Source organism: Eurosta solidaginis, chromosome 2 (assembly GCF_040869045.1).
Source record: "Eurosta solidaginis isolate ZX-2024a chromosome 2, ASM4086904v1, whole genome shotgun sequence".
Classification (NCBI taxonomy): domain Eukaryota; kingdom Metazoa; phylum Arthropoda; class Insecta; order Diptera; family Tephritidae; genus Eurosta; species Eurosta solidaginis.
The window spans coordinates 204,418,622-204,431,631 of record NC_090320.1 but is presented as its reverse complement, the minus strand read 5'-3'; the positions used below and the strand labels follow the sequence as shown (position 1 = coordinate 204,431,631).

The 13,010-nt window shown below is 38.5% G+C and overlaps 2 protein-coding genes across 6 annotated transcripts; both read right to left on the bottom strand.

Annotated features, from left to right (window-relative positions):
- Positions 1-1,760: 1,760 nt before the first annotated feature.
- Positions 1,761-4,466, bottom strand: LOC137242567 (uncharacterized). 5 transcript variants are annotated; one of them, XM_067769840.1, is made up of 3 exons: positions 4,334-4,466; positions 2,942-3,340; positions 1,761-2,868 (listed from the first exon to the last, which is right to left on the bottom strand). In XM_067769840.1, the coding sequence occupies exons 2-3, from the start codon at positions 3,332-3,334 to the stop codon at positions 2,713-2,715; spliced, it is 549 nt and encodes a 182-aa protein (XP_067625941.1). In that variant the 5' UTR covers positions 3,335-3,340; positions 4,334-4,466; the 3' UTR covers positions 1,761-2,712. The 5 variants fall into 5 exon arrangements, with proteins under 5 accessions (XP_067625941.1, XP_067625942.1, XP_067625943.1 ...); XM_067769841.1 differs by having other exon boundaries at positions 2,942-3,342; positions 4,393-4,466; XM_067769842.1 differs by having other exon boundaries at positions 4,339-4,449.
- A 3,341-nt stretch (positions 4,467-7,807) lies between these two features.
- Positions 7,808-9,487, bottom strand: LOC137242566 (putative nuclease HARBI1). Its single transcript, XM_067769839.1, has 3 exons — positions 9,131-9,487; positions 8,703-9,076; positions 7,808-8,646 (listed from the first exon to the last, which is right to left on the bottom strand). Exons 1-3 carry the CDS (start codon positions 9,225-9,227, stop codon positions 7,876-7,878), a joined length of 1,242 nt encoding a protein of 413 aa, XP_067625940.1. The 5' UTR covers positions 9,228-9,487; the 3' UTR covers positions 7,808-7,875.
- Between the last annotated feature and the right edge of the window lie 3,523 nt (positions 9,488-13,010).

The following is a 13,010-nucleotide window of genomic DNA, read 5'->3' as shown; positions in this document are numbered from 1 at the left end:
CTAGATTTGCATCGCCTGACCGGAGAGATAGGCCTTGACGTTCTAAGACATTGTCCCTGCGGTCGATGCCAGGATCAAATATATGATATTGCACAGAGTGGTGTATAATAAACGCGAGGCCGCCTCCATTTCCGCTCTCGCGGTCCTTCCTGTGGACATTATACCCAGAGCAGGTCTGCAATGCAGATCTTGCTGTGAGTTTAGTCTCTTGAATCGCAGCAATGCGGATGTTGTGCCGCTTCATGAAATCGACTATCTCCGTAATCTTCCCAGTTAGTCCATTACAGTTTAACTGCAGAATTCTGAAGTGCATGAGGGGTGACGCTGCCACTCTAGGGGTAAGTGACGGGTGACTACGCCTAGGTTGTGGAAGGCCAGGACGCAATTGCTGTTGTGGCCTTGGGACTGGGCGCCCTTGGGCAAGCATTGGGGTACCCGGATGATTTGGGTTTGCGACCTGGCAACATGGCGCGATGAAACCCGTCGAGGGGTTGCCGTCGCGGAGACCAGAACATCTAGGAAAGTGGCACCACCCAAGGCAGGAGCTGCATTGAGCGGATGTCGCAAACCTATATATTCTGTGTTGGCAGACGGTGCAAACGGAGGGAGGGACTAAGAGTCTGTTTCCCTGACCTGCACGATTGCTGCCAGAAAAGAGGGGGGAGAAGAAGACGGGGGCAGGGGCTGATGCTCAGCATTGCTACCAGCTCTACTACGAAGGTAGTAGTTATGAGTGGTATCAGCTGTTTGAGTTGTTGGCGCCGTGGGGCGCGAGCAGCAGCGGGTACTTGTTGTGGTTTGCTGAGCAGCGAGGCTGCTGGAAGGTAGTGGAGGGGCACTTAGGCGTAGACTACGGGACACCCTTTGGCGTGAGCAGCAAGGAGCCACAAAAGATTTATAAAAGTTACGTGGACGTCGGGTTTTGGGATCAAGCCCAGAACAACCTGTCCGATGCAACCATCCCTTGCACGAGACACACTGAACAGAGTATGACCGTCCTAAAAAGATTCTTTTCTGGCAAATGCAGCAAAACCATTTCTCAGGACCGGGGTCAGGAGACGGACCCGGATTGGGTTCGATACCTTCCCGGAGTAAGAGAATATGTAGCAGTCCTGCTGCCAGGAGCTGCTGGGAGGATGACAATTTGTGGGAGGAATGAAACAAATTAAATGGGGTCACACTGAAATGACAGTCCTTGGTCGGGAAAAATCCCGAGTCGCTCCGGTACATAGAACCGACTGCCTTGGGAAGCGTAGCGTAGCGGGAGGTCGCCGCTCGAATTCGCCGCCGAAGCGTTACCAGCTGCCACCACGAGGAGGCTCCGCCCTCTATGAGGGAGAGAGGGTGCAAAAAACACCTACGAGTCGACGATTTGGGGTGACGCCGGTGAGTGCAAGGCGCAACACCCCCATCAAAGGCACCCATGCCTGTCGTAAGAGGCGACTAGAATACCAGATTCAAGGGACTGTGTAGCGCAACCCTTTCAGGTTGCCAGCGCTATATAGTCTTCAAACCCAATTGTCAACCTATCCTGCTCTAGCGACCCCAAGCTCCTCATGGAACTTTGGGTGAGGAGCGAGGGATGGCCTGAAGGTTTAATGTCGCCATATAAATCGTTCCCGAAATGGTCGGCCTAGCACCTTAATGGTGCTGTGTTACCGGCGCGTACCGGATCTGTATCCCGCAAAGGACCATATCATCGATAACATTCCCCAAAGCCTTCGGGGAGCAACCTTATCGCTGCAACAAAAACAACAACATCGGGGAGATAGCTGTTTATTTTAGAAACTAATTCATCACTGTCAGTATAGATGTTGTACGAAGGGCCCCGTATCGATAAGCAGCGGTGCAATAGAATGGGTTGGTCCCAATTCAAAACAAAAGATTTGCAAATGTTCGCACTCAAATTTGAAGCTTATTTCGGAAATTTTATTTTTAATTGTGTTCATCCATGGGAATACAGCCGACATTTTTTTGTTGCAACTTGATTATGTGCCATGGAATTTTTAAATTTAATATGTCACTTTTGGTTTGAGAAACTCCATTATACCAGTATTGTCCTTTTGCGCTCTGCAGTTGTTTTCACATACTCGTTTTTTCATAAGAAAAGCATATTTTAAGGAGCTACAACTAGTTTAACGGAAAGCACTTTGAGCTCACTACTTCATATCTCAAAAGGACATTAGAACAAATTATAGATTCTTTGGAGAAAAATTTATCCATCCAAATAAAAGTCAGATGTGCAAGAAAAACCAATATAGGCTGTATTTGCAAGGATCAAAAAAAAATTTTTTTTTCATTTTCAAAGGCCCCCTCAACTCATAAAGTTTTAAGGGCAGACTTTTTCAAAAAAATTTTTCGACCGAGTCTACCGTAAAATTTAGGAACAAAACTGAAAAATTATGATGAAAATGAAGGCAAGGTGTGGTGTTATTCCACATTTGTGTAATTATATAAACATTTTATCTGCTTTATACAAAAGCAGTTTTAATACTCAACGTGTAAATACAACTGCGCCTTTGCATGTTAGCCAAGCGACGAAAAAGGAGATATTGATTATTATGCTATTGTCATTATTACATTTTTTATACAAATTTTTAGAATAATATTCTTAACGTAAAACCTAAGCTAAAATACTAAAAACTTTACATCCCATGCTAAAAATATACCCTCCCAAAAGGTGGCACTCAATATGAAACGCATGCATAAGCCCTATGCATTGGTTTCCTTATTAGTTGTAGCACGCGATTCCCCACGTCGGCGTATGCGTTCCAAAAGTTCCTCTTTCCAACGTTCTTCTGGAACACCAGCTGCCCAATCTGGAACTACAGCATTTGGAAGTGTAATATTTGCCATCACGTTTAGTATCTGTATTAATTTTAGCACAAATAAACACAAGTGAATACATACATTCTTTAAAAGCAGATTCTAAAAATCATACCTGTGTTGTTTTTGTATTGTCTAAATCCAATAGCAACTCCTTAGGTCGTGGTTCACTCCATACTTGCCTTTCGATTTCGGTATCAACACTTTCTACTTTTGGTAAATTTTCAGCCAAATCACTTCCATGAGCAATTTCACTTTCAGCCTTGTGTATGGTAGTTTCTTGTGAAACATCATTATCGCCATCAACATCTTCTGAGTCCCTATCATCCATTGCCACATCAGAAGGTTCATCGCCCATGGCTAATGGTTGATAGCCATGATAAGCATCGATTGTGTTGTTCATTTCATAGTCACTATCATCACTGGGCACTGGTGGATGATGCACAACTGCTTGTGTTGGATTAACATCTTCCTGTCCAGGATCGCTAGGCAATTCAGGAGCACCCATTTCGATCTATTTAATGTTTTTTTTTTGGTAATAGTGCAGTTTACGGTACCCACCCAAATTTGGGTGAGGTATCAAAAGACGCGTATTCACGACTAGATCACGAATCCGAAAGCGGAAGTTAACTTTTTTTACCCGTTCAAAAGATATTAACGAAAAACCGAAAAAAGACCCGCGGGTCCGTCCGAAACCGGGGGTGGGATCCATAGTATTTTTGCGCAGAACACCTTTCTGCGTTGGGGGCCTTCGGCCGCGCTTATAAAAAATAACCCTGGGCTACGCCATGCCAAGTCCGGGTGTGTGGTATAACCGTGGCTACCGCCACGGTGATGCACGGTTTTTTTGTGGGTATAAACACAAAAACAACCACATTAAAATCGCCAACTTCAACTGCAAATATCTCCGAACAGAGATACAATTTTTGGTAATAGTCTAGTTGAGGGGTCGACTGCTAATACGCTACCAAAAATATCGAGAGAGGTGTTAAACGACGCGTATTAATCTCGAGAACAATAATCCGATGGCGGAAAAGAAAAATTTTATCTCTGTCTGGAGATATTTGCATTTGAAGTTGGCGATTTCCATGTGGTTGTTGTTGTGTTTGTACCCCCAAAAAAAATTGTGCATCACCGTGGCGGTAGCCACGGTTATACCACACACCCGGACTTGGCATGGCGTAGCCCAGGGTTATTTTTTATAATCGCGGCCGAAGGCCGCCAACGCAGAAAGGTGTTCTGCGCAAAAATACTATGGATCCGACCCCCGATTTCGGAGGTACCCGCGGGTCTTTTTTCGGTTTTTCGTTAATATCTTTTGAACGCGTTAAAATTTTTATTTTCCGCCTTCGGATTATTAATACTGATGTCAAGACGCGCCGTTTGACACCTCTCTCGATATTTTTAGTAGCGTATTAGCAGTCGACCCCTCAACTAGACTATTACCCAATTTTTCTTTTCCGCCTTCGGATTATTGTTCTCGAGATTAATATGCGTCTTTTGATACCTCACTCGAAAATCTTGGCCCAAATTTCGGTGGGTACCGTAAACTGCACTGCTACCTTTTTTTTTTGTAGTTTACAGAATTCGGTCTTTGTTTATTTTCCCTTTGCAATCAATTTTTGCAGCAGCTGTTTTTGACAGCCAATAAATAGTATAGCTCATGGTGGAGCCATACAAGGTGGCAGCATGGTGACATACCTACATACATAAATACAAGCTCGATGTACATTGTTTTTCTAAATTCGATGGGCTAATGTCAAAATCGTACTGCGTCGGAAGTTGAAATATCAAATAAAAGGGGGACTCATGTAACCGTATAAATGCCTTATAAAGTGTGTAAACGTATAAATTTATCTAGTGCGTAAACGAACTGTCAAATTTTGTATGAAAAATCATTTACACAATTTGTATAAATTTACGCGCACATTTCATTAGGGGGACTTATGTAACCGTATAAATGCCTTATAAAGTGTGTAAACGTATAAATTTATCTAGTTTACGCACGAGCTGTCAAATTTTGTATGAAAAATCATTTACACGATTTGTATAAATTTACGCGCACATTTTACCGTGTAAACGTGATAAACTCAAAGGAATGCAACCTTGCAGACATAACAGCTGATAAAAACTATTTGCGTTTGCTAAAAAGTTAATTCAAGCAATGGAGGAGGTAAAATAAACAATTCTTTTGTAATTTTTCCATTTTTATATATAATCTATTGTATTTCAGAACACAAAACAAAAATCCGGTAATAGTCTAGTTGAGGGGTCGACTGCTAATACGCTACCTAAAATATCGAGAGAGGTGTCAAACGACGCGTATTAATCTCGAGAACAATAATCCGATGGCGGAAAAGAAAAATTTTATCTCTGTCCGGAGATATTTGCATTTGAAGTTGGCGATTTCCATGTGGTTGTTGTTGTGTTTGTACCCCCAAAAAAAATTGTGCATCACCGTGGCGGTAGCCACGGTTATACCACACACCCGGACTTGGCATGGCGTAGCCCAGGGTTATTTTTTATAATCGCGGCCGAAGGCCGCCAACGCAGAAAGGTGTTCTGCGCAAAAATACTATGGATCCGACCCCCGGTTTCGGAGGTACCCGCGGGTCTTTTTTCGGTTTTTCGTTAATATCTTTTGAACGCGTTAAAATTTTTATTTTCCGCCTTCGGATTATGAATACTGATGTCAAGACGCGTCGTTTGACACCTCTCTCGATATTTTTGGTAGCGTATTAGCAGTCGACCCCTCAACTAGACTATTACCAAAAATCCAAACGAAGAAGAGTAAATCCATCACACCGATGGACAGAATCAGAAAATATGGATTTAATTGAAGCAGTTGCTGACGCAACTAGAGGCCGGCCGAAGTCTTTTGAGGTATGTATACAATTGTTATGAGGGCATTAATTGCTGATAACTAAAAGTAATCTGTTTAAAGTTTAACATATGCGGTAGTCGACTTAACCTGCCCAATATTGCTGCCACCAGCTCGACTAACTTTCAATTTAGCTGCAATATTTACCAGCCTTGGCCAGGAGCAATGTGTCGCATGTTTCTTTACATATTTATATGTGATTGTTTATTGCGTATTTTATGCCAACTTGCACTGACCCAGCGTTGCTGTTACATGTTTCAACTAAATATCGCCGTTCAGGCTGGGTCAGTCTGTTGTATACATATGTACATGTGCATAATTGTGGCCGTATGTATGTACGTTGATTTTGTGATTCTTTTACTAGGATTCTATGGTCTACCTACTTTGGCAAAATGATGTAAATACTTATATTCAAATATTTTGCTATTTCAGAAGCCGAACGCTTCTACACAAGAATAAAATCAATGGCAAGCAGTCTAGGACAAATAGAATGGATGTCATTAAAATGCAAAATGAGATACCTCAAGGCATCGTACGTGTCTGCTCTCGATTGGAAGAACAAGACGGGGTCTGGTTTGTTGGCCAGTGGTGACGAGTCTAGTGTGACAGCATACATACAAAAAATATGCCCAAATTTCGATATGCTTGCTGATATATTTGGGCAGCGCAAAAATGTAAGCCCGCCGTTTATTTTCGACAGCCAAATTGATACGCAAATGACAATCGACCATTCCTACTTAATTTCCTATGTCACAGACACAGAACCAGAACAGGACTACGTCTTTGAGCCTGTCGCCAGAAGCCAAACTAGTACTCCTGAGCCTCTTCGTCTTCAAAGTAATGTTGATTTAACGCAACACAAGCAGAACAGAATGTGTAATGCAAAACCGGTCAATACACAACATAGCACTTTTGAGCATAAATTGCCACAAACCAGAACGTTATCACCGATTCAACAACGAACAAAAACAAACGGAAAAAAATGCCTACTACTAACACCTTTAACGACCTTCTTCTTATTCAAGAAAAAAAACTGGAGTTAGAAGTTAAAAACTAGAGCTTGAGAGGGAAAGGGAAAAAAATAAAGTACAACTAAAAGAGCTTGAATTAAAAAATCAAATTGAATTAAGAAAGATGGAACTTGAAATACAAAAAGAAGAGAAATTACAAATTGAAAAATTAAAATTAGAAAGTCAGGAAAGATTGAAGAAGTATGAAATTGATTGTAAGCTTAAGTAGTTTCATTCTTGTATTTTAACCAAGCAGACGGACACACTGCTTATTGTCATAGTGAAGCCCATCGAGACAAAGTTTAGCTATGATACTATGATGGCATAGTTGGGAACAATGCATTAGATTTAAATTTCCACTACCACTAAATTTTTTCATGGTAATGAAAACAATTTGGACTACTACTTAATTTTTTAATGGTAAAAAATTTAATGCTGGTAGAGAACGTTACACTAAAATTATAATGGTAGTGGAAAATTTAATTTAAATCAAAAAATTTAGTGGTAGTAGAAATTAAAACCTAATGCATTTTGTTCAACTATGAATAAAAGTAATTTTCTGGCAGCTAGGGTCACGACTATTAATTTACCTGCTTTGTTGAACAAAAAATATGTGAGTAAAATGATTTTGTTTGTTTTTTAGGGTAATATAAATTTTTAGAAAATGAATTACTTAATTATATTTAATCAGATATTAATGGCAACAACTCTGCCTATATCAGCACTTTTTAAAGAAACTAAAAATTTCAGTGCAATCGTATTTTTGTTTAATGAAATTTCACATTTTCAGTTCTTTAATTTAAAATTTTTTATTACAAAATAAAAGCGAATTCAAATGCAATGAATTTTAAAAATTAATAAATATGAATAATTACAAAATGGATTGTGGAGTTTTCCAAACATATAGCAAAAATTAATGTGTGTGTGTGATTTTGTAGAGAGAGTGAGGGGAATAGAAATAAAAATTAGAACAGGAATAGGAATAAGGATAGGATAAGAAACAGAGGCAGTGGAAAATACGGAGAAAAATTGGTGGGAGGATGAAAATTGGGGAGATGAAGAGGAAGAAGAGTAAGTGGAAGGAATAAAAAGGAAGAAGAGAGGTTGGTATGGTTATAGGTGTAGAGAGAGGGATAAGGATAGAAATGTGTAGTTCTGTTAATGTGATGCGTGCATAAAAGTTAGAATAGCACGCCGTTTTGCTTCACCCTCGCTGCTAGACCAATTTGGTGTTTCAGGCCCCTCTTCATCCTCGCCACCAATATCACCCTCAGTTATGTCGGTTATGTTAATGTTATCGTCTTTTTGCTGTATGACAATGTTGTGTAGAATTGCACATACTAGTATCCACCTACAAGCAAATTTAACCGACTCATCATTTCGTATCGTAACTCTGAGCTCTTTTAAACTGTTAAAGCGCTCCTTCAATATACCATAACAATGCTCAATTCTTATTCGATATTGGCTAAATTGGCGGTTAAATGCATTTCGCTCATGCGAAGTCATTTCTGTAGAGGTGGATCTGTAGGGGGTTATAACAGTACTTGTTAATTTATAAGCACTGTCGCCTGCCAGCCATTGTGCACCTGTAAACAAGCTTGAAGCTTGGGTCACTAAACTACAATTGTTGTATATTCTGGCATCGTGGACGCTTCCAGGGAAGCCGAGCACCAAATGACGGATTCGTAGCTTATAGTCGCACACAGCCTGCGCTTTCAATGAATACACATGCTTCCTAGAAAAGTAAGCTTCCGGATCGTCAAGCGGTTTCTCGGCTAACTTTATTTCAGTGCCATCAACATAGCCAATACAGTGGGGCAACTCGTCAAAAGTTTCAGCTACTAAACTTTGACGCTCAGCACTGTCTGGCCAGTACACAAACTGCTGTCTCACCTTCAAAATGGCTTGAAATATTCTGTTCGTCATGTTCTGTATAAAGATTTGGTATTAATTATTATTTTTCAAAAAAAAATTTTAAGTTCTACCTGTATTGCTCCGCCATCGCTAACACCAAACAAACTCGCAATTTTGCTTATCGTGGCACCCTCTCCACTTGAGCCCAGGCGATATAAAACAACTAAAAGTTGCGTTTCTAGCGAGAACTGCTTGCAAGAGCGCGGACCGTTGAATATTTCGTCGTCCTTGATCAAGTCATACAACACTTGGAACGTTGAGCGGCTAACTCGAGCAATTGTTCGAAACCTTTTTTCATCTAAGTCAGGCCATACGTCTTGCAAAAACTGGTGAGATTTAGGGACGGAATGGTGAACAAAGTCACACCCATACCTTATCTCAGTGAACGCTACCATAGCAAACGTGAAATCCTCCCAAATTTCGTCCTCTTTCCTTTTTTTATTCTCTGCAATGAAAATGGTTTTTACACAAGCCATCTGGCCAAAAGCACAAATATTACCGTCATTTTCATCAGAAATCTCCAACATCAGCAAGTCATTTACAAGAATATTTTTGTAGAGACGTTTTAGTTTTAATTTTTCACTTAATCTTGGCATTTTTTAAATAATAATAATAATGAAAATTTTTTTTGACAGTAAAACAGCTGATCGACAATTCAGTTTATCAAGAGTATTACTAGGTGCGCTCATATAACAGCGTGTGTAAATGCATATAATTTTACACCTTATAAGTTTATAAGCTATCATGAGTCCCCCTATTGTGTAAACGCGGTAAACTCAAAGGAATCCAACCTTGCAGACATTACAGTAGGCATTTTCATCAGAAATCTCCAACATCTGCAAGTAAAGGCGTTTTAGTTTTGATTTTTCACTTAATGTTGGCATTTTTTAATTTGTATAACAATCAAAAAAATTTTGTTTGGCAATAATACAGCTGATAAACAATCAAGTTTATCAAGAGTATTACTAGGTGCGTTCATATAACAGCGTGTGTAAATGGATATAATTTTACACCTTATAAGTTTATATGCTTTCATGAGTCCCCCTAAAATAAAATAAAGTATATAATCAGTTGTCCCATGCTCCCACCTTGTATAGTTCCGCCATGGTATAGCTATGGGTGGTATTTCCCTATCGGCCCTTATATTTCACTAATGCTGGGCTATTTCTTTGGATTTTTAAATAAAAGGCTCGGCCATATCCATATACATATAAAGCAGGGGCCCTATTCGCTAACTGTGAGTTTTAAAGTGTACACAAGAATTCTTCAAGAATACTGACTATCATCTGATTGTCAGCAACCCTACAAGAAACGCTGATAGTTTTACTAATACACTCACACTTGTAATTGACAATGCTGATCCTGCGATGACGTAAACATTGATACTCAAATTTATGTATGTTCCTTTGTTCGCTCACGCATGTCCGCATATTCCCAACGACAGCCTATAATCATGAAAAATGACTCAAACTGGGAAGGCTTCGGACACCTGGTACAGAACAAAAGAACATACAGCAGATACCATAATGCATGTGAGACAGATACATAATTCTCAACGGAATTTTATGTATGCGAGAACAGTTTATCCGATTTAATCATGTTGTCACTACTGACTGTCATATGGCAATCAAATGATTATCACGGTTGTTTTGTTATTTTTTAAATTCCGCCATTTTCAAACGACGAAAACCATATAAAAAATAAGTCTAAAAAATGAAAAAGAGAGCATTTCAAAGCTCCATGCTAAAAGAAATAAAATCTAAAATAATATTAAAAAATACCAAAAGCTGTCGGAATGTATGGGACGCACTCAAAAAATTGATACGCAAAAAATAATAGTGGTTAGTGGTGATTCATTTTTAAATGTGTTTCCGCATGAGGAAAGCGCTCTTCTGTTGTTTTGTTATTTTCTGAATTTAAATTGAACATTTTGAACTCGAATTCTTATAAAACTATTTATTTTAAACAAATAAGAAACACGTATGATTTATCACGTACAAAATTAAAAACGTAATGAAATAAAGTAAATAAAAAGCAAAAAGCATTGTTTCATTTTTGGCGGAATATAACAATGGTCATTTATGATAGTATAACAGTCAAACCTGATATCTACAGTAAACTATCATTTATGACACTTTTTGATAGTTAGAGTGTCAGCACTGATCCAGGAAAAGGAATGAGAGTGAGCAGTACTGCTATATACTTAATCAGTAGGCCATGTTAATGTATAAGAAGGAGACAAAAGCTCACACGTACACAGTTGTTTACATCACATTTGCGCAAGTCCCCTTAAGTTTGTGATAGAAAGTTTGTATGAGGCGCTGATCGTTAGGTTGACATTGCTGACAATCAGATGATAGTCATACAAGAACACTGACTATCATATGACTATCATCTGATTGTCAGCAATGTCAACCTAACGATCAGCGCCTTATACAAACTTTCTATCACAAACTTAAGGGGACTTGCGCAAATGTGATGTAAACAACTGTGTACGTGTGTGTTTATGTCTCCTTCTTATACACCAACATGGCCTTAATCAGTAATATATAGCCGTACTGCTCACTCTCATTCCTTTTCCTGGATCAGTGCTGACACTATAACTATCAAAAAGTGTCATAAATGATAGTTTACTGTAGATATCAGGTTTGACTGTTATACTATCATAAATGACCATTGTTATATTCCGCCAAAAATAAAACAATGCTTTTTGCTTTTTATTTACTTTATTTCATTACGTTTTTAATTTTGTACGTGATAAAAGCATACGCGTTTCTTATTTGTTTAAAATAAATAGTTTTATAAGAATTCGACTTCAGAAGGTTCAATTTAAATTCAGAAAATAACAAAACAACAGAATAGCGCTTTCCTCATGCGGAAACACATTTAAAAATTAATCACCACTAACCACTATTATTTTTCGCGTATCAATTTTTTGATACATTCCGACAGCTTTTGGTATTTTTTAATATTATTTTCGATTTTTTTTCTTTTAGCATGGAGCTTTGAAATGCTCTCTTTTTCATTTTTTAAACTTATTTTTTATATGTTTTCGTCGGTTGAAAATGGCGGAATTTTAAAAATAACAAAACAACCGTGATAATCATTTGATTGTCATATGACAGTCAGTAGTGACAACATAATTAAATCGGATAAACTGTTCTCGCATACATAAAATTCCGTTGAGAATTATGTATCTGTCCACATGCATAATGGTATCTGCTGTATGTTCTTTTGTTCTGTACCAGGTGTCCGAAGCTTTCCCAGTTTGAGTCCTTTTTCATGATTATAGGCTGTCGTTGGGAGCATGCGGACATGCGTGAGCGATCAAAGGAACATACATAAATTTGAGTATCAATGTTTACGTCATCGCAGGATCAGCATTGTCAATTACAAGTGTGAGTGTATTAGTAAAACTATCAGCGTTTCTTGTAGGGAAATTGTGTAAAGTTTGAAATACTGATTCTGTAAAGCAAAACTGTGAACAAAAAAACACTGATAAAAACTTCGTGAGTTTTCTTGGCAGCCAGTGTACACTATTGTGACATTTAAAACTCATACGCACTGTTGTAGAATGAGATTTTTGTTTTCATGGCGTTTGATGAATAATTTCTCACTGACATAAGGCTTTTACATTCAGCGCTCATTCAGCAAAACAATGTACACTATAATTTACAGAATCGCATGAAAATTTAAAGTTTAAATTGTGTGTGCAAATGAGTTTTCAATGAGTGTACATTTTTCAGTTTTTCACAGTTACAGAATTGACCCCCAGGAGTCAATCGCAATGGAAAAAATAATATTTTTCACAGACTACAAAATCTCAATGCTGAATTGATTGGGATCGGATGTTCCGCACATATTATACACAATTCAGCCCATCATGGATTGGAGCAGTTTGTTCTACTTGATAAAAATTGTATTGTGTACAAATTGTACGAACACTTCTCTATTTACACTGTTCGAACAACGGAATTGAAGTCCTTTTGCGAATTCGTTGGGACAGATTATAAAAATCTGCTCAATCATTGTAAAACGCGCTGATTGAGCCATTTTCCTACAGTCGAGAGGATTTTGAAAATGTTTGAGGATTTGAAATCTTATTTTTTATCTCAAAACAAACCACCTGCAATGATAGATCGTGTTTTTTAATAATTACCTCAGCGAAAGTTATCTATTATTTGTCCATTCATTTATGGCTTTGTTCCATTCAAAAATCGCTTCTATTGAAAAAAACAAGACAATAGCATTTTAGACATAGTTTCAGTTTACGATGATCTCCTATTAAAAGTGGATGAACGACAAAAATCGAATTTTATTCCATTAGCTGTAAGGCGAATTTGGCACAATTAAGAAAAGATGGAAAGGACCATGCTTGC